Source organism: Triticum aestivum, chromosome 5A, assembly GCF_018294505.1.
Source record: "Triticum aestivum cultivar Chinese Spring chromosome 5A, IWGSC CS RefSeq v2.1, whole genome shotgun sequence".
Taxonomy (NCBI): Eukaryota; Viridiplantae; Streptophyta; class Magnoliopsida; order Poales; family Poaceae; genus Triticum; species Triticum aestivum.
In genome coordinates, this window is record NC_057806.1 from 492,026,871 (window position 1) to 492,047,631 (window position 20,761).

Genomic DNA, 20,761 nt, shown 5'->3' on the forward strand with positions numbered 1-20,761 from the left:
CAGCTCAATTAGTGATTTTCTTTTGTGTGTACACATGTTTGTGGTGTTGCCATCTTGTCTAGCAACATGCTGACACTTGATGCTGTTCTTGAGGCCTCAGAGAAGGCGTGTAAGCATGATTGAATGAGAAAGTTGTGCTTGTGTGGCCACCTCTTATACAGACCATATGAAAGTAGATGATCGATGATTATACGCAGTGCATGATTGTGGTCAAATAATTAATGACCCGTAGCGCCTGAGACGCTCGCTTCTTGGCCTAAACCTCATCAATTATCTGGTATGTCACGTGGTGCTTGGTGAAACAAGAACAATCTCTTGGTACCGAAACGAGATGCGGTAAGAATGCAACAAAGCATCGAGAACACACTGATCAGGCCAACCCGGTTATTCTTTCAGAGTTACAAAGCAGGATCTGCAGCGGTCTGTGAAATCGTGTCCACTCTTTGCTTCTTGGCAACTACGGATGATGATGTTTCAGGCGGTGTCACAGTTACTTATGTTTTCCCCACCGCGATGAATGCCACTCTCTTCCTCGTATCAGGCTTGACATCTCTGCGTGGAGTCGGCGCAGCAGCGGGCGTGCCAAGAAGAGAACCCGGAGTGTGTTGATCGTTTGGTAGTTGCCTCCCACTGTGAGAATCTCCAGCATCGCCGCAATGGGTGGCTTCATCTGGGTGGTCAGCCAGAGAAGTATGATGTTGCTTGGCTGGGGTGTTTGCTCCATCAAGGTCTTCCATCTCTGATATGTCACAAGTGCAACATTAGAACTTATAAGAACATTTTTCAAAGTATGGCACGATAATAAACACACAAATAAACAAGCATTCATGTTGTATTAGATACAAAGTAAACAATTGATATAAAAAAAGAAGTGCAGCATTTTGGCAACACATGCACTTCAGTTTCCAGTTGGAGCACGCAACCAAAAATATGTTTTAGAATTGCAATGGAAATAATAGAAAATAAGACCATAGTCGCAATTCACAGTGTGTTGTCTTCCAGTAAGCACAATCCCAGCCATAATTCAGCTAGGCTAACTGACCAACTGTTGTTTTCGTTGCAACAACTGTCAGTCAGGTTATCTGACATATAGAGATATATGGTTATTATACCAAAATATCAGCAGGCTGTCACGTATAAGTACTGCAGAAAATGCAACCGTGAACTCCGAATGCTCATATATCGTGAATCAGAGAAGGTAAGGTGTTCCAACCTTCACTAACAAGTCCAAGGGTCTCATACTGGATTGATGAATCTGGAGTGCACGACTTCATATCCTCATCTTGGGTTTTCTGACTGCTAGCTTTGGTCTTTTCATGCAAAACAAATTTATCTTTCACCCATACACACTCCAGGATAGTACTGGGATCGTTGCTCGAGGGGTAGTACTCTCTGAAAGCCTGTGAAATGAATAGGCAAAACCAAGGAATTATGTAGTGAGATAGCTGCAAGGTCCAGCCACTGCACTTATGTGTGAAAGCATGATCTTACGCAATACATATTTTTTCCATGATCAACAAGGATACAGAGTGCTAGTGTAGAAGCAAAACATACCTGCACTTTATCAATACTGATCTTAACAGCCTGCTTTTTATCCGTAAGATCAGTAACCTTGTTGTATACTGATACAACATCAAGTAACATCTGCAAACATAATATCAGAGACAAAGAAGACAAAGAAGATAATACTGATCTTAGGCAAAATCTCTGCATAAAGAGACAAAGAAGATAATTGGCACGCATATCATTCCAAGTTGACATTTCTTAGATTCCTAAGTTAATACACATAACAGTTTGACTACCAAGTTAGTTGCTGCATATATATACTGAATTTAATTGATACAATCATTCATAGCCATGCCTGTAGAGTATGTGGCTCACCTGTTGGGTCAGGACCCTCAGTCTTGCAAGCAAAGCAAGCACTGCAGTGCAAAGTTCTACGAAGAAAGATCTAGCAAGTAAAAAGCTGATCTGACTGTAGTATGGATTAAGGAACTTTGGATAGGTAGCAATCAACTCCGAATGAAAGTTACTACGAGATTTGTTTCCTTTTCGGGGGCAAGCAAAGTGTGGGTGTACACCTTCCTTTATTTCTGCTATAAGAAAATAAGAGCACAAAAAATAAAGGATACACTGCTCCCTTCATAACAGGTTCAGCCATCTGCACAAAATACAGAAAGCATTAGTGTTTTCCCTCTGATGTGCAAACCAAGTTAGCTATCTCTGGTCTCGAAGTTGATCAAGAATGATCTGTAAACTACAACGACTCATCCAGAAGTATGCACCATGCAGTTACAAAATATAGAATTTCTCGGGTGATGAGCTTCATGTACCATATACTAGGAGTTAAATACATTGGAAACCTTGCAAACATGCAGGGATAATCACAACACTTTGCTGCTAATTGCTATATCCTAGTTAGCTAAATAAAGAAGTGAAACAACCGGGCAATATTGGTAGACTTCCACAGATTCAAATTTCAATATTGCATAACTTGTAACTTGAAAACAACCACAAGGAACAAAAGTTATGCTCTATTAACAGCGTCATTGCATTTATGATTCCATCAAATATTCGATTCAGCTACAATAGGATAGTTTGCAAAATGCAACCAGTGTCAACAGAAAACAAAACACACCTGGGACAGCAAACGGGCAACCCCCAAAAGCCTCTTATAGTGGCTATGGTTTGCACCAGGCTTCCTCTTACCCTGCCTATAAAAGAAAACATTAAGGAATAACCTGAATAGCAGGCTAATATAATTACAGCATCATTATACCACGAATTAAAGCAAACTGAATAATCTTAACTGCCAAGAGATTAAGCCTGCCCATACAAGTGGGAACTTCTAGCTAGGCTTTTAGTCAATAGTGAATACATTTTTCTTTGTTATATCTTCTAGGATCAATATAAGGACCACAAATATCATCACAGGACTAAACCATGTCCCCAACATGAAGGATTTGTGTAAGGACATTACTTCTGCCATGGTGTACCATACACATAATCTATTTATTTTTTGCGATTGACATACGCATAACAAATGACAAAGATTGTTTTACAGAGGAGCGCAACAGCACCAGGGATGCGAAACCTGACGAACCTGTTCGGAACAAGAATGGTGTTGGCCGGCTTACGACAGGTGATGACCGGGAACACGGCGTTGATGACCTCTGCAAGATTGGCACCAAGCAACAGCTTCAGGTCCCTCCGCACCTACGCGCCCAACCGAAACACATACAAATCACACTCATGAGTGCAGAGCCACTCGCCGGAAAAAGGTAGGGGAGGGGGGCGAGCACCTAGGCGTACCTTGAGGAGGTACTGGAAGTAGGCGGCACCGCGGTGCTGGTTCCGGTGCTTGTAGACCAGGCGCTCAAGCACTCCGGCCTCCGCTTGCAGGTGGCGCAGCGCCGCCCGCAGCCGATGCTCCTCCGCCGACCCCTCCTGACATTGCGCCATGGCGGCCGCCCCGGGCTTGGTAGCTGCCATGTCTAGGTCGTGGATGGATGTACATAGAATTTAAACGCAATGCTCAACTATCCAAAAAAGTACATAAACCATCAACTTAAGTTAACAGATCGATAACAAAAATCCACTGCTCGTGGTCGAGAGGTAATTAGAAATTACCCAGCGGCAACGGAGGCGAGCAGCGTGCCCTCGGCGTCGGATGTCGGTGCCTGGCCGGCGGTAGCAGGGCGGCGGTCCTGGTACCAGGTGGCACGACGGCAGGAGCCCGGCGGACGGGGCCAAAAATGACCGGCGCGAAGGCGGGCTGCCGAGGGGCCGGGGAACGGCGGCAGGGCACGGTTGTGCGAAGCGGCGGGGGCAGACCGGGCAGGACGGCGTGGGGGCCACAGCGCTCCGGTGAAGGGCGGCGGCCGGCGGAGGACAGGAGAGCGGACAGGCGGCCCGTGTGTGCGTTTGGGCATTCGGCGCAGCGAGGAGGCCTCCTTCGGGCCTTCTTCTTCATATTTTGGGCCTTGGGGGGTTGCTACTGTCCGGGCTGAACACCTAGGGAGCGGCTAAGAATTGAAACTTTTCCCTCAAGTTAGGGTTTCTTCTTCTCGCGCTGGCGATCTCCGCCGCCGTCGAGCAGTTTGGCCGTCCCTGCTGTCGATCTTTCCCTGCTAGCTGTCTGCGGCTGGTGGGCTGAGCGACGGACTAGGGTTCCTATCCGTGTACCCGATACGTTTCTCCGTCGGGTAAGGGAATCTCCATGGCTGCAGCTGAGACCTCGGATCAAGCGGGGATCAGCGATGTGGAGAGGATGATGCAGGAGCTAGGGTTGCGAGAGGAGGACCTCGACGACATGGTCTTCGATGAGGAGGGGGCACCACCCGACGCTACGAGATGGGCGGCGCTGGCTAGGGTTAATACTCCAAAAACCTATAGTCAGACGTGGTTTTATCGGAACATGAGATCGGCGTGGGACTTGGCGCAGGAGGTGAAATTCAGACCGCTGGAAGACAACCTATACACATTCCAGTTTGCGTGCCTTGGTGATTGGGAGAGGGTGATGAATTATGGTCCATGGCACTTCCGTGGAGATGCGGTTATCATTAAACCCTATGATGGTGTGACTAAGCCCTCGACCATCAAGATGGATACGATTGAGATATGGGCGCAAATACACGACGTCCCAGATCTGTATGCTCATCTAGTTCCAGCCCTCGCAGCGAAGGTGGGGGAAGTCCTGTTTGCCGAACCCCCATCTCAAGACTTCGCCGGTAATTTCTACCGTGTTTGGGTCAGGATTGATGTAACTAAGCCTCTGAAGAATGCAGTGTCTATGGTCAGAAACTCGAAGCACCAGATCTATCGAGTGAAATATGAAAAGCTCCCAGATTGGTGTGCGGTCTGTGGAATGCTAGGGCACCTGTTTAAGGAACATGGCATGGGAATTCACCCACCATCTGCTCTCATCTTTAAGGATCTGCGTGTTGGTTGGTTATGAGATCCGGTAGGGGTCCTGGTGAGAATCGAAACCGCAGAGGAGGAAGAAGGGGAGGACACAATGGAGGCAGAGGCCGTTCAGAACCACAACAGGAGTTTTATGAGGACGTCGACAATGACGCAGCTGTGGGGAAGTCTGTAGTTATGCACGGAGAGGGTGGCAAGGATCCTACTCTAGATGCTGTAATGGAGGAACACTCACGGAAAAGGACGGAAGTAGAGCGGGGCAGTAACCCTTCGGCTACCCCTTCTATGCATGTATCCAGCTTCGTGGATAATCAGCTGGCTATAGTACCAGCAGCTGCCACCTTGGTTAGTCCACCTATCAAGAGAGATCCCAAAAAGGCAAGAACAGAGCAGGAAGGCAATGAGACCCTTACTAGTGTTGCAAGAAATTTGGCGGGCTCCTTCGAGGGGCGCCGCCATGCCCAATGAATACGTTCTGCTGGAACTATCGTGGCGCGGGTAAACCTGCGACAGTTCGTGAAATTCGCGAATTCGCGATGAAGTTTACCCCTACCGTGCTTTGTATTGTTGAGACTAAAATAAGTGGGGCGCGTGTAGAAGCACTAGCGAGTACGCTAGGTTATGATCAATCTTATGCTATTGACAGTCAGGGAAGAAGTGGTGGTATGGGCATGTTTTGGAATAATACAATTAAGCTTGAGATCTTGGGTGACTCATGCTATCATATTGATGCTAAAGTTGAGGAACCAGGTCAAGAACCTTGGCGGATAACATGTGTATATGGAGAGGCACAAACTCATCTTCGGCATCAAACTTGGGATCTTATGAAGGGCATTAGCTTTACTAGCGACTTGCCGTGGCTTTGTTTCGGTGACTTCAACGAGGTACTTCAGCCGAACGAACACGAAGGAGCAGCCAACAGAAGCAATGCCCAGATACAGGGCTTTCGGGATACAGTTGACATTTGTATGCTAATGGACTTGGGTTATAAAGGTCGATTTTGGATGTTTGAGAAAAAGATAGCAGGAGGTGCATATGCGCGAGTGCGCTTGGACCGAGCATTGGCCTCTGCCAGTTGGATGACTAGATTCCCACAAGCTTCGGTGACACATCTAACCTCAGCCACATCGGATCATGGTCCCATACTTGTAAATCTTGATGATACACAGAACACAACAAGGCCAAATCACACTTTTCGGTATGAGGTGATGTGGGAATCACATGATACATGGAAGGAGACAATAACCAATAGCTGGAATGCGGCGAACGCTGGCTATGGGGTCGGTGATTTTCGTGACAAGTTGCTGTCCATAACAAATGATCTGTCTAAATGGAGTAAGGAAACTTTCGGAAGTGTTCGTAAAGAGATAAAGCATATAAAAACCCAGCTTGAGTCGTTGCGCAATGATCCAGTGTGTATGAGTCCGTCTCATCCAGAGCTAAAGCTAAATGAGAGATTAGCGGAACTATACCACAGGGAAGAGTTAATGTGGCGTCAGAGATCACGGCTAGAATGGCTCGCGGCCGGTGATAGAAACACAAAGTTTTTTCACATGAGAGCAAGTATGAGGCGAAAGAAGAATATGATCCGGGCACTCACAAATGCTTTCGGCACTCATGTTGAGGATCCAGCTGACTTAAAAAACATGGTTCTGGAGTTCTACAAAACCTTGTATACGTCAGAAGGGGTTCAGGGGATGGATGAGGTCTTGAGGCACGTTCCGAGGAAAGTTACACCTGAGATGAATGAGATTTTATGTGCGCCATACACAAATGCTGAGATAAAAAATGCCTTGTTTCAAATGTTCCCAACCAAAGCTCCAGGTCCTGATGGTTTTCCGGCACAGTTTTATCAGCGACAATGGGATATTTGTGGTGATGAGGTCTCTGCAGTAATCATGCGCATCATTAGAGGGGAGGAAAATCCGGAGAGCATCAATGATACGGTCTTGGTCCTTATACCAAAAGTAACAAATCCTAATCATTTGTCACAATACAGGCCGATTAGTCTTTGCAATGTCTTGTACAAAATAGCCTCAAAGGTGGTTGCCAATAGATTAAAAGTCATTCTTCCAGATATCATATCCAAGGAGCAATCCGCTTTTGTGCCTGGTAGGATGATCACAAATAATATAATATGTGCTTATGAATGCTTGCACTTTATGAAGAGGAACAGATCCAAAACTAATAGTTTCTGTGCTCTGAAGCTGGACATGATGAAGGCCTATGACCGTGTAGAGTGGGACTATCTACAAGCAATTATGGTCAAACTGGGGTTCTCCTCGGCTTGGATTGATATTGTTATGGGCATGGTTAGATCAGTTTCTTTCTCAGTTCTGTTCAATGGAGAAAAGCTTGAGAGTTTCAAACCAACAAGAGGTATTCGACAGGGAGATCCTATTTCCCCTTACCTATTCTTACTTGCAGCAGAGGGCCTTTCGTGCCTACTCAATTCCAGTTCTCGGTCATCAGCTCTAAGTGGAGTTAAGGTGGCTCCCACAGCTCCTGAGGTGAACCACCTATTATTTGCAGATGACAGCCTGTTGCTTTTTAAGTCTAGTGATGAGGGTGCAAATTTGGTGTCAAACCTGTTGAATCAATACTGTAATGCGTCGGGACAGAGGATTAATAATGATAAGTCCTCAATATTCTTTAGTAAGGGGTGCCCTCAAGGCACTAGACAACGAATTAAGGATATCTTGGTTGTGCAGAATGAGTCACTCAGCGAGAAATACTTGGGGATGCCTACAGAAGTTGGACAATCAAAGAATGGCACGTTCAAGTATCTCCGGGATAGAGTTTGGGAAAGGATAAGAGGATGGATGCAGAAACTATTGTCAGCAGCGGGAAAAGAGGTTCTTATTAAATCGGTGGCCCAATCGATTCCAGTTTTCTCCATGTCTTGTTTCAGACTCCCGAGGGGGCTTTGTGAGAGCATAACTTCATCCATAAGGCAATTCTGGTGGGGAAGTAAGCAAGGAAAAAGAAAGCCATGTTGGGTGTCGTGGGATGTTATGACGAGGCCGAAGAATTTGGGAGGGCTAGGCTTCCGGGACCTTGAGATTTTTTAATTTGGCGCTTATGGCGAGACAAGCTTGGAGATGCCTAGAGAATCCTGACTCTTTGAGCGCTCGATTCCTAAAGGCTGCTTACCACCCTAATTGCACTGTGCTGGAGGCAGGACTGGGGCCGCACCCTTCTCAGATTTGGCGTTTGATCCTAGATGGCCGAGACATTATCAAGCAGGGAATAATCAGAAGAATTGGAGATGGACGGACGACTAGCATATGGGATCATAACTGGATCCCAAGGTCTGGTTTGATGAGACCAGTATCTTCGCTGGTGCTCAACCCACCAATAAAAGTTGCTGAACTGATTGATGCCACTTCGGCCTCGTGGAAGGAAGAGCTAATTCGGCAGATATTCACACCGGTTGATGCCGAGGCCATTCTGCGAATCCCTATATGCTCCAGGCCTCTAGAGGATTTTTGGGCATGGTCCGAGGACCCGCGGGGTCGTTTCTCTGTCAGGACGGCCTATAAGATGATCTTCAGAATTAAGATGGGGAGAGAGGCATGGTTGGAGGAATCAGAAAGCCTATCAAATGTAGAGAGGGAGAGGAAAGGATGGAATGATCTCTGGAAAATCAAGGTGCCCTCAAAACTGAAGGTTTTTGCTTGGAGGCTGTCACAACATTCTTTGCCTATCGGGGACGTCCTTCATCATCTAAATATGGCAACAACAGGTGTATGTGCTGTTTGTGGAGCCCCGGACAGTTGGCGCCATGCACTACTGGATTTTGCCGTCTCCCGATGCACTTGGGCTCTGTCTAATGAAGAATTGGTGCAGCATATGTCTTCCAACCAAGACCCCAATGCAAAGCACTAGCTACACTCCATGGTAGAAGTTCTTAAGGAAGATGAGGCCACCATCCTGATCGTGACCTTGTGGGCGATTTGGTCTGCTCGCCGCAAGTTGATTCATGAAGGCATCTTCCAATCTCCTCATGCTATTAATGGTTTTATATCAAGCTATCTAACAGACATCGAGTTTCTAAAGAAGCCAGCAGTAACAGCAAGTTCAGGAATGACGCCAAGGCCGACGAGGTGGATCCCTCCTTCGGACCAGCACTTAAAAGTGAACGTTGATGCGGCGGTAGCAAGGCGCGGTGGTCTTGGATCAGTAGCAGCAGTGTGCCGCGACGGCAACGAAATTTTCCAAGGGGCGTCTGCACTCACTTTCAACAATATCGATGATCCTGAGGTTCTGGAAACGCTGGCTATACGTGAAGCTCTTGCTCTCTCAGAGGACTTGTACATTCAGAAAATCTCGGTGGCTTCCGATTGTAAGAAAGTGGTAGAGGCAATCAAGACAGGCACATTGGCTTCATATGGTGCAATAGTGCGAGAAATAAAAGATCGAGCTAGGTTTTTTTCTTCCTGTTTGATTAGTCATGAGTTTAGAACCTCCAATGTCGAGGCTCACAAACTTGCAAAGCATGCTTTAACGCTGGGTACTGGTCGCCATGCTTGGTTAGGCCAGCCCGGGGATCTTGTTTTCATCCCTGTAAACGGTGTGACGGATGAATAAAAGCTTTGTGGGTTTGCCTCAAAAAAAAACTAGGGAGCGGCTATATGTCCTACCCTCTCGCTTAGGGTTTTTTCGGCTCTGGCGGCGATCCCATCGCCGCCGTGAGATCTCACCGGTGAATTGACCGCCAATTGTTCCTCCTGCGCAGATCATCCCCTTGGTCGGCAGGAGAGCGAGTCGGATCGGCTGTTTTGGAGCGTTCTATCGTCGAAGGAAGAAACCCTAGATGGCGGAACGTGCGGAATCGTCGTCTGCGGGGTGGTTAGGAAAGAATCTTGAAGAGATGTTGCAGCACTTGGACCTGCAAGATGATGAGCTTGATGATGTGGTTGTAGGGGAGGAGGAGGTAAAGAAGTTTGCAGCGGACGCTAGGTGGCTAGCGATTGCGAAGGTGAACACGACCCGTACTTTCAGTTCGTCCTCGATGTTCGAGTGCATGAAGTCAATCTGGTCGCTAGCGCACGTCCTCAAGTATAGGGAGGCGGGCGAAAACCTGTTTATCTTCCAGATGTTCTGCCTTGGCGACTAGAAGAAGGTGGTGCATGGTGGTCCATGGCTATTCAGGGGGATGGGGATGCTGATTGAGGACTATGATGGTAAGAAGGAAACCACATCCTTTGACTTTGAGGGACTGTATGTATGGGCTCAGATTCACAACATACCAGAACTATATCGCAAGGCAGAGGTGGTTGATCAATTAGCCTGTCGCATCGGGCGGGTGAAGGAAATTCAGCTCGCTCGTCGACTGTTTTATGAAGGGGATTATGTCAGGGTTCGGGCCAAGGTTCTTGTCAACAAACCTCTCACACGAGTCACCCCATTGAATGTCGTGGGAGAGGGCCAACTGTTTCTTCCGGTTAAATACGAGAAGATCCCCTATTTCTGTAAGGTCTGCGGACTCATGGGGCATAACCATAAGGAGTGTGGCGATGGTGTCTGGGAGGAGAAACACAAACAGTGGGGAGGCTGGATGTTGGCACAGAGGAGGGAAATTGCCCCAGAGCAACAAGGCGGCTGGGCTGCCCGTGGAGGCCGATCAGGTGGAAGAGGAAGAGGCAGGACAGACTACAACAACTACCGCAGCCCGCATGGCTTCCGCCGGATGCTCACGACGCCAAGATAAATGTAGATGGCGGCCTGTCAAAAATTGGGGACAAGGGTGCCTCTGCTGTAGTCTGTCGAGACAAGCGTGGAAACTATCTAGGGGCCTCTGCCATCATCTTCGAGGGCCGCCTAGACCCAGCAATTCTCGAGGCTCAAGCATGCAGCGAGGCACTAGCACTCGCCACAGATCTTCACATCCAGTCCGTATGTGTGGCCTCTGATTGTCTCGAAGTTGTAACAAGGATAGCTGACGATTCTCTATGCAGTTTCTACCCAATCCTGCAAGATATCAAGCAACAACGGAAGAGCTTTAGTGATGTTAAATTCATTCACGAGAATAGGAGACACAATGGGGAGGCTCATGCCTTAGCTAAGGCTGCTGCATCTCTCCCTCCCGGGCGCCATGTGTGGCTTTCCTCTTTGCCCGACATTATCTGTATTCCCATGTCTTTGAACGTCTAATAAAGGATACATATTCCGCTAAAAAAACCCTAGGGAGCGGCTAGTTCTAAAAAAACCTAGGGAGCGGCTGTTGTGTATCGCTCATAGCGAGGGCCAATCCTATACGACGCCCTTTTGCTTCGGTTTGTCGAGCAAGCACGCAGACCGACCGAGTCGAGCGACTATTCAGCGTGTTACACATTCCTGGTTTTCGAAACCTTCTGGAAGATTCCTGACTAGCACAAGTCTTTTTTTGTTTTATTTTTTTGCAGCAATTTTTTCTTTTTCCTGTTGTTTCTTTTATCCCTGTTCATTGGTTTCCTTATCTTTTTTTTTACTTTTTAAAAATGTTTACTTTTCAAATGAAAAAGTTCAGCTTTTTTATAAAATGTTTGCGTTTTCAAGAAAATATACCGATCTTTTCAAAAAACTGTTCGTGTTTTAAAATATTTTTGAGAATTTCAAAAAGTACTCTCATTTTCAAAAGTTAGTTCACAAATTCAAAAAATGTTTGTGTGCTCAAAAAATATTTTGAAATGCCAAAAAATGTTTGTATTTAAATATCATTCAGAATTTTAAAAATGTTAAGATTTTCAAAAAATGTTGTCATTTTCAGAGAGTCTTCCCGTTTTCAAAAACTGTTCAAGCAACAGCGAACTGATTATTTTTAGGGGTAAGGCTAAGTTTTTTTTTATCATAGTCCACATGTGGTGGGATACAATTTGGATCATGGGGATGAGCCAACCAAATGTGGCATCTCGAATCGAGAACATGAGAGTACTTAGCTAAATTTTGTGCTTCGCCATCAACGGCATGAGCTTCAGAAATAAAGTTACAATTAAAAGTCGCTGCTCGAAAGTTGATCTCTGTAATAATGGACCCATAGCGGCCCTGGTTGCCTTTGATGATGTCGACCACCACTTGCTTGGAGTCTAACGAGAGGATGAAATTCTGAAGTAGGAGATCCTCCGCCATGGCCAAGGCCTCCCTGCACGCTATCGCCTCCAGTGTAGCAGGATCAAGTAATCCCTCGATGAGTAGTGACGAACTCTCAAGATAATTACCTGAATCATTGGGACACACTTCAGTTGCTCATCTGCCTCTTGTTCGCATGAGACACCCCCATCCACATGGACTTTTGCATGTCCAGGAGGTGGTGTCGACGGCCTCGCATGGTTATGTCTCAACCTGGTCATACGTCAGGCCAGACCCGGGTTTAGGACATGCTCCAAAGTCCAAAAGGCCCGAACCCCAAACTCCAAGCCTGAGCCTGACCTGAAGCCCGACAATGCACATTTTCTCAAGCCCGAGCCCGCCCTGAATGATGTTTCCCAGTGCTGTTACATGTAAGCTCAGCCCGAAAAGTGCAAGAACGAAAGCCCGACCCAGCCCAAATATACATCCGGGATGTAACCAGGGCTCTGGGGAAGGGCGGCATGTGTGTGCGTTTGGGCGTTCGACTCAGCGAGGAGGTCTCCTTCGGGCCGTCTTCTTCGTAATTTGGGCCTTGGTGGGTTGCTACTGTGTGGGCTGAACACCAGGGAGCTGCTTTAGCTCAAAAAATCCTATAGGACGCCCTTTTGCTTTTGGTTTGTCGAGCAAGCACACAGACCAAGCGAGTCGAGCGACTATTTAGCGTTCCACATACCCTGGTTTTCAAAACCTTCTGGAAGATTCCTGACCGGTTCATGTCTTTTTTTTTCTTTTTCTTTTTCCTATTATCATTGTGTATGGTTTTTCGCCTGGTTTTCCTCTAATTAACCGGGCAAATCTCTCCTTCTTAATCAATGAAAATGACAAATCTTTTGTCTCGTTTCAAAAAACAATGTCATTTCCTTCTCTGAAACGCCGTCTACGCCGGCGAGATTAAGACCTTGACAGCCATTGCAAGCCTCATCAACAGAACCTTGGAAATGAGATTTGCAATCGAATGTATCAGGCTGATCGGCCAAAAGTGGTTAAGCTCTGTGGCACCATATTTTTTCAGAAGCAGGGCAATGAAGCTTTGTTGATTTCTTCAAAATTTTCACCCGCAATCTAATAAAACTTGTGGAAAACAGCCATCACTCCCTCTCGAGATGATTATACCCCAGCATGACCTGAAATTTTTTCCCATGAACCCGTCTGGTCCGGGCGCCTTCTCAGGTGGGGAGGGGAGGTCACGATCGCAGCCCAGCCCTGCAAATTAACCGATGGAATTTGTAGCTCGTCCCAATTGAGTGTGCGCTGAAGTGGATGCCTCTCGCCCAACTCACTGGCAAAATGATCGTGCACTGTCGTGGCCTTCCCTGAATGTTCAGTTACTACTTCTCTGTCAGAAACCTTGAGAATAAATGTTCAGTTTTAGTTGCTTCCTCAGTCTGAATTCCGCGTCAGAAAGTTTTCTGAACTCTTGCGAAAACGGACGGTCCTGCTACACTGGTCTTCCTCAGTCTGAATTCCGCGTCAGAAAATTTTCAAAATGAAATCTGGCGTGCCTAATTGGAGCTGCTGCATTTACTAGCATCTAAGAATGATGTTTATGCTGCAGCAAGCATGAACCCAGGCCAGGATGCATTGCCTTCCCAGCAGTAGGAGTTGTGATGGTTCCGCATCTTGGAAGATGAAGATGAATCAAAGCTAAGCTTGAGATGCACGCAACCAAATCCGAAGCTTGAACTGACTCACGGCCATGCATTCCGATTTCTTCACGGCTCACTAGTTAAAAGGCCTTCGCTTGAACTGACTCGGAGTGCATTCCGATTTCTTCACGGATCACTCACAGCAGCACACGGTTTCGATCTCATCACGGATCACTGCACAAGTTAAAAGGCCTTGCCCTGTGTCTTCTCCAGCGCACTTCCAATCTTCCCCATCGTCTCCTCTCCTCTCCTCTCCTCCACCGCATCCTCTTCCGGACCTTACCCCAGCGACCGGCGTCCACTGCTCCCATGGAGATTGCCCGCCGGGAGCCCTTCAGCATCATGTCCGGCTCCGGCCGGAAGCGCCCGCTGGAGATCCTTCGCCAGCGGTTCCAGACTGAGCTCGTCGCGGCCCGTTGCCTCCTCGCCGAGGCGCAGGCCGTGCTTCCCGCCTCGTCCCTGTCGGCTCCCCGCGTGCGCGTCCGTCAAGCCGAGGAGCCGCCAGCCAAGAAGAGGAAGGCGTCCCCTTCCGTCGTCCCCGTGAAGAAGATGACGCCCAAGGAGCGGAACCAGCTCTACGCGGACCTCACAACGCTAGCGAAGCAATCTGAATCTCATGTACTCCCTGCTCATATCCTGGAGCTGCTGAAGAAGCACAGCCGCCGCGGCCTCTGCGACGACTACATCGAGATCGAGATGCACGCCGTCCAAGACGCGGCCCTTGTGGAGATGCAGAAGCAGCTGGACAAATTCCTTCGAGAGAGGCCGAATCCGTCGAAGCATCATCAGCACAAAAATATGATGGCCCAAGACGAGGAGGAAGACGAAGACGTGGACGTCGTCGGCGGCGTCTCCCCTTTGCCGGTCAGGCCGACACCAGTGCAGCTCGTTGAAGTGGACATCTGCGGCGACGCCTCACCGGTGAAGAATCTTGGCCAAGGTGCAACCATCAGCGGCAGCAGCGGTTCGGATTCTGGTTCATCTCACCAGAGTGTCGACAGTCGTCCAGCTCCGGCAGAGCGCGCCGCCAACAGTAGTACGCCTCCAACACGCGACCTCATCGCCTGTGCCAGCAAGATTCTGGAAAGGCGGCGAAAGGAGGAGACGTCCCGTGCGAGGGAGAAGGCCCGTCAGGAGCTGCTCGAGATGGAGAGGACGGCAATGCCGAAGGACACCCTAGACGAGGACGTGAAGGCGCTCGGCATTGATCAGTACAACACGGCGAGGCCGAACAACTTGTTGCGACAGATGGGACTCTTCCTCAAGCTTGACGACCACGACCTGAAGCAGCAGCAGCAGCAGCAGCATAATCAAAGCTGCCAAGAAGATTTAGAGGTCGGAAACGGTGGTCGTCGATTTGCGTTCAGTGCATCAAAACATGGGGCCGGCCATTTGATGCCGATCCTCTGACGACGCCGTTTCCGACCGTGGATGCGCCGTTAACGTGCGTCGGGCATCGGTTGGCCACCATGGCGCCTGAAACGTGGGACCGGCTGGTTAGTTTGGTGCTTACCACGGGTGAAGCGATCGGTTTCGAGACTTGGTAGTTTTTTGCCACGGATTATGACAAAAATGGTAGTTTTCCGCACAAAATCGTAAAGTGGTACTCCCTCCATTCCACAATGTAGTGCTTCTTCTATCCCCGTGCTTCAACTTTGACCATAAATTTAACTACCAAGACCGATTGCGGCGGGAGCAAAAATTATATCAGTGAATTCGTATTCGAAAGAAGATTTCAATTATATAATTTTTTCTCCCGCCGCAGTTGGTCTTATTGGTTAAATTTATGGTCAAAGTTAGACCTCGGGAAGTGCAGGCGCACTATATTTTGGAATGGAGGGAGTAGTTTTCTGTCACGTTTCCGTGAAATGTGGTAGTTTTTGGTTAAATACTTGGATATATGTCATGTGATGCTTGGTGATAATAAAAAACAATCTCTTGGTACGAGATGCAGTAAGAACGCAACAAATCAACAATAACACATGGATCATGTACTAAGATGTGCATATGTATAGCCCTTTATTCGCTTCATCATTACCGGTTGTTCTTTTATATAGAGTTACAAAGCAGGATCTATGGTGGTCTGTCGAATCGTGTCCACCCTTTGCTTCTTGGTAACTACGGATGATGTTTCGGGTGGTGTCACGGTGACTTTTGTTTTCCCCACAGCGATGAATGCCACTCTCTTCCTCGTATCAGGCTTGACGACATCTCTGCGTGGAGCCGGCGCAGCAGCAGGCGTGCCAAGAAGAGAACGCGGAGTGTTTTCATCATTTGGTAGCTGCCTCCCACTCTGAGAATCTCCGGCATCGCCGCAATGGGTAGCTTTATCTGGTTGGTCAGCCAGAGAAACATGTTGTTGCTTCGCTGGGGTGTTTGCTCCATCAAGGTTTTCCATCTCTGATATGTCAAAAGTGCAGCATTAGAACTTATAAGAACCTTTTCCAAAGTATGACATGATAAACACATTAATACTCCTGTTCTATTAATGGAATACGCCATCTATAAAGAAATATAAGACCATTTATAGTGATCTAAACGGTTTTAAATTTCCTCACAGAGGGAATAATTAATAAACAAGCATTCCTGTTCTATTAGGTACAACACAAACAGTTGATATTAAAAAAAATGCAGCATTTTGGCAACACATGCAATTTAATTTCCAGCTGGAACACGCACCCAGAAATATGCTTTAAAATTGCAATGGAGATAATAGAAAATGAGACCATAGTCGCAATGTGTTGTCTTCCAGTAAGCACAATCCCAGCCATCATTCAGCTAGGCTAACTGACTAACAGTTGTTTTCATTGCAACAACTTTCAGTCAGGTTATCTGACATATAGAGATATATGGCTATTATACCAAGATATCATGCTAAACAACAGTAGTCTACCATAATAAGTTACAAATTCCAGACGCATACTCTTGAGTGTTTTGTCAAATGTCATCTAGCATAAGAGACATGGAGATGTTATCAGACAACATACTTGAGTGTCATCATAACTTCCAGATAGTCAATTGGAGGTGAATGTAATAGCACCATCAAGACTCTTCATCTTCATTCATACTCATTCTGTATCACTTCCTACCACTTCTTACTACATATATATGTTATTAATACATATTGCATTTTCAGTTTAGATTACTTAACAGAAAACAATTTTTAATTTGCATGCCTTTAGGATACAATTGTATGCGATTGGTTTCAGCAGGCAGTCATGTATAAGTATTGCAGAAAATGCAACCATGGACTCCAAATGTGCATATGTCATTAATCCGAGAAGGTAAAGTGTTCCAACCTTCACTAACAAGTCCAAGGGTCTCATACTGGATTGATGAATCTGGAGTGCACGACTTCAGATCCTCAGCTTGGGTTTTCTGACTGCTAGCTTTGGTCTTTTCATGCAAAACAAATTTATCTTTCACCCATACACACTCCAGGATAGTACTGGGATCGTTGCTCGAGGGGTAGTACTCTCTGAAAGCCTGTGGAATGCAGAGGCAGAACCAAGGAGTTATGTAGCGAGGTAACTGCAAGGTCCAGCAACTGCACTTTCGTGTGAAAGCATGATCTTACGCAATACATATTTTTCCATGATCAACAAGGATACAGAGTGCTAGTGTGGAAGCAAAACATACCTGTACTTTATCAATACTGATCTTAACAGCCTGCTTTTTATCCGTAAGATCAGTAACCTTGTTGTATATTGATACAACATCAAGTAACATCTGCAAACATAATATCAGAGGCAAGCATCTTAGGCAAAATCTGTGCATAAAGAGACAAAGAAGATAATTGGCATGCATATCATTCCAAGTTGACATTTCTTCCTTTTCGAAAAAAGAAGTTGACATTTCTTAGATTCCTAATGAATACACATAACAGTTTGACTACCAAGTTAGTTGCTGCATAAATATATGGGAGGTTATTTACTGAATTTAATTGATACAATCATTCATAGCCATGCCTGTAGAGTATGTGGCTCACCTGTTGGGTCAGGACCCTCAGTCTTGCAAGCAAAGCAAGCACCGCAGTGCAAAGTTCTACGAAGAAAGATCTAGCAAGTAAAAAGCTGATCTGACTGTAGTATGGATTAAGGAACTTTGGATAGGTAGCAATCAACTCCGAATGAAAGTTACTACGAGATTTGTTTCCTTTTCGGGGGCAAGCAAAGTGTGGGTGTACACCTTCCTTTATTTCTGCTATAAGAAAATAATAGCACAAAAAATAAAGGATACACTGCTCCCTTCATAACAGGTTCAGCCATCTGCACAAAATACAGAAAGCATTAGTGTTTTCCCTCTGATGTGCAAACCAAGTTAGCTATCTCCGGTCTCGAAGTTGATCAAGAATGATCTGTAAACTACAACAACTCATCCAGAAGTATGCACCATGCAGTTACAAAATATAGAATTTCTCGGGTGATGAGCTTCATGTACCATATAAGAGTGTATACTAAATACATCGGAAACCTTGCAAACATGCAGGGATAATCACAACACTTTGCCGCTGTACCCTTATAGTTAGCTAAACAAAAGAAGTAAAAAAAACCAGGCAATATGTGTAGACTACCAGAGATTCAAATTTCAATATTGCGTAACTCGTTACATGAAAACAAGTACAAGGAACAAAAGTTATGCTCTATCAACAGTGACATTGCATTTATGATTCCACCAAAATATTTGATTCAGTTGCAACAGGATAGTTTACAAAACGCAACCAGTGTCAACAGACAACAAAACGCACCTGGGACAGCAAACGGGCAACCCCCAAAAGCCTCTTATAGTGGCTATGGTTTGCACCAGGCTTCCTCTTACCCTGCCTATAAAAGAAAATATTAAGAAATAACCTGAATAGCAGACTAATATAATTATAGCATCATTATACCAAGAATAAAAGCCAATGAAACAATCTGAACTGCCAGGAAATTAAGCACTGCCCATACAAGTGGAAACAGTCATTAGTGAATAAACTTTTTCTTTGTTATCTCCTAGGATCAATATAAGGACCACAAATATCATCACAACACCACAACATGTCCCAACATGAAGGATTTCTACACATAACAAAAAAATTGTGATTGACATACACATAATAAATGACAAAGATTGTTTTACCGGGGCGTGCAACAGCACCATGGATGAGAAACCTGACGAACCTGTTCGGAACAAGAATAGTGTTGGCCGGCTTACGACAGGTGATGACCGGGAACACCGCATTGATGACCTCCGCGAGATTGGCACTGAGAAGCAGCTTCAGGTCCCTCCGCACCTACGCGCCCATTCCAAACACATACAAATCACACTCGTCAGTTGTCAGTGAATAGCTACACTCGCCCGGAAAAGGTGGGGGAGGGGGACGAGCAGGTCGTAATAGTAGGCGTACCTTGAGGAGGTACCGGAAGTAGGCGGCGCCACGGTGCTGGTTCCGGTGCTTGTAGACGAGGCGCTCAAGCACGCCAGCCTCCGCCTGCAGGTGGCGCAGCGCCGCCCGCAGGCGATGCTCCTCCCCCTCCTCCGCCGAACCCTCCTGACGCTGCGCCATGGCGGTCGCTCCCAGCTTGGTATCTGCCATGTCTAGGTCGTGGATGGATCTAGAATTTAAACTCAATGCTCAACAATCCAATAAAGTACATAAAACATGAAAAATAGTACAAATAATAGTGCGTGAATTGGCAACAAAATCCATCAACTTAAGTTAACAAATCGAAAATAAAAATACACTGCTCACGAGGTAACTAGAAATTACCCAGCGGCAGTGGTGGATCTACGATTTTGAAACAGGGTAATCTACCCTAAAAAAATTACAAATAAATATGACATGCCAATAGAACAACAGAAATTGATCAATATGTTCTTACAAACATATGAAAAATTCTCAAATAAGTTTTGATTTTGCATTAAAAAAACTTGCAAAGTTCAAATAAGACTATGTGCATGTGTTCATTCTTCCACATTTGATACATATATGTAATCATGTGGACCTAGTTGACATTCTGTTCTTCAATATGACAATGACATTTATTGATTCAAAAAAGGAGAGTTTGACCCAAACTGAAACAATTCAGTAGTAAGTAGTAACATTTCTGAAAATTATAGCTCAAGATGCCACATGGATTCAGAAAATGGATCCAAACTAAAACAATTGAGTAGTAAGTAGTAACATTCCTGGGCAGAATTCCGTAGTAAGTAATAAGTACATTGCAATTTTCAAAGGAGCACAGCAAGCCTAAATTCTTAACTAGAAGTACTGGCAGGTGGCAGCACGACGAGTACTGAGCAAACAGAAATTTGGGAACAGGCAGAAATCTCATCAAACATACCTCAAACGTGGCAGGTCGCTGCTTGCCTTCTGCAGCTGCACAACGCCGGGCGTCGACTGCCGAGTGCGGTCTCGGCGGCTGCGGGCTGCGGGCTGCCGGCTGGGGGCGGTGGCGCAGGGCAGGGGCGGGGCGAGTAAAGTCGACGGCGAGGCACGGAACCAGGCGGCGAGTTAGGGCGGCGGGAGCGTAGAGGGGAATTGGGAACGGGAGGCAGTGCGCGAGCCGCGGGCCGCGGCTGTAGGATGAGTCGACTCGAGGCTGTGTTTGCTGGCCTTTTCTTCTTCCGGCGGCAAGTGGCCCGGCTAAGGCTGTACCTGGGCTGCCTAGGCAGGCACGCGTGCCGGCCCGGCACCCACGGCCCATCTGCCACGTTGGCGAGGGGAGGAGCTAAGAGCATAATTGGTTTGTTACCAATATTTGGCTTGCCAAATGTTGGCATTGCCAAATATTGGCAATATCAAAATTTGCCAACTATTGGCAACTTTATGTGAGATAGGCAAAACAATTCGTAGCCAACCAAATAGTTGCCAATATTTGGCACAATGCCAAACATTGGCATGCCAATTTTTGGCAGCAAACCAATTATGCTCTAAATTAGTCCAAAAATGTCAGTTTTTTCTATAAAAAGGGGTGCACATCCCTCTCATTTCTTACACTCAAACCCCCTATCATTTTTTTGCGAGGTAAACCCCCTATCATTTCCCACACTCAAACATGGATGATCTCAACCAGTTCTACTTCAATGCAAGTGATTTCGAT

The 20,761-nt window shown here is 46.4% G+C and overlaps 2 protein-coding genes across 4 annotated transcripts; both read right to left on the reverse strand.

Moving 5' to 3' along the window:
* Positions 1 to 332: 332 nt before the first annotated feature.
* LOC123104290 (uncharacterized) lies at positions 333 to 4,010 on the reverse strand. 3 transcript variants are annotated; one of them, XM_044526114.1, is made up of 9 exons: positions 3,631 to 4,010; positions 3,313 to 3,485; positions 3,104 to 3,216; positions 2,639 to 2,714; positions 2,133 to 2,161; positions 1,882 to 1,975; positions 1,555 to 1,644; positions 1,214 to 1,400; positions 333 to 739 (listed from the first exon to the last, which is right to left on the reverse strand). In XM_044526114.1, exons 1-9 carry the CDS (start codon positions 3,971 to 3,973, stop codon positions 495 to 497), a joined length of 1,350 nt encoding a protein of 449 aa, XP_044382049.1. In that variant the 5' UTR covers positions 3,974 to 4,010; the 3' UTR covers positions 333 to 494. The 3 variants fall into 3 exon arrangements, with proteins under 3 accessions (XP_044382049.1, XP_044382048.1, XP_044382050.1); XM_044526113.1 differs by having other exon boundaries at positions 3,313 to 3,494; XM_044526115.1 differs by having other exon boundaries at positions 3,313 to 3,539; positions 3,631 to 3,891.
* An 11,638-nt stretch (positions 4,011 to 15,648) lies between these two features.
* LOC123104291 (uncharacterized) lies at positions 15,649 to 20,254 on the reverse strand. Its single transcript, XM_044526116.1, has 9 exons — positions 20,003 to 20,254; positions 19,066 to 19,256; positions 18,839 to 18,951; positions 18,427 to 18,502; positions 17,919 to 17,947; positions 17,668 to 17,761; positions 17,319 to 17,408; positions 16,979 to 17,165; positions 15,649 to 16,079 (listed from the first exon to the last, which is right to left on the reverse strand). Exons 2-9 carry the CDS (start codon positions 19,252 to 19,254, stop codon positions 15,739 to 15,741), a joined length of 1,119 nt encoding a protein of 372 aa, XP_044382051.1. The 5' UTR covers positions 19,255 to 19,256; positions 20,003 to 20,254; the 3' UTR covers positions 15,649 to 15,738.
* Between the last annotated feature and the right edge of the window lie 507 nt (positions 20,255 to 20,761).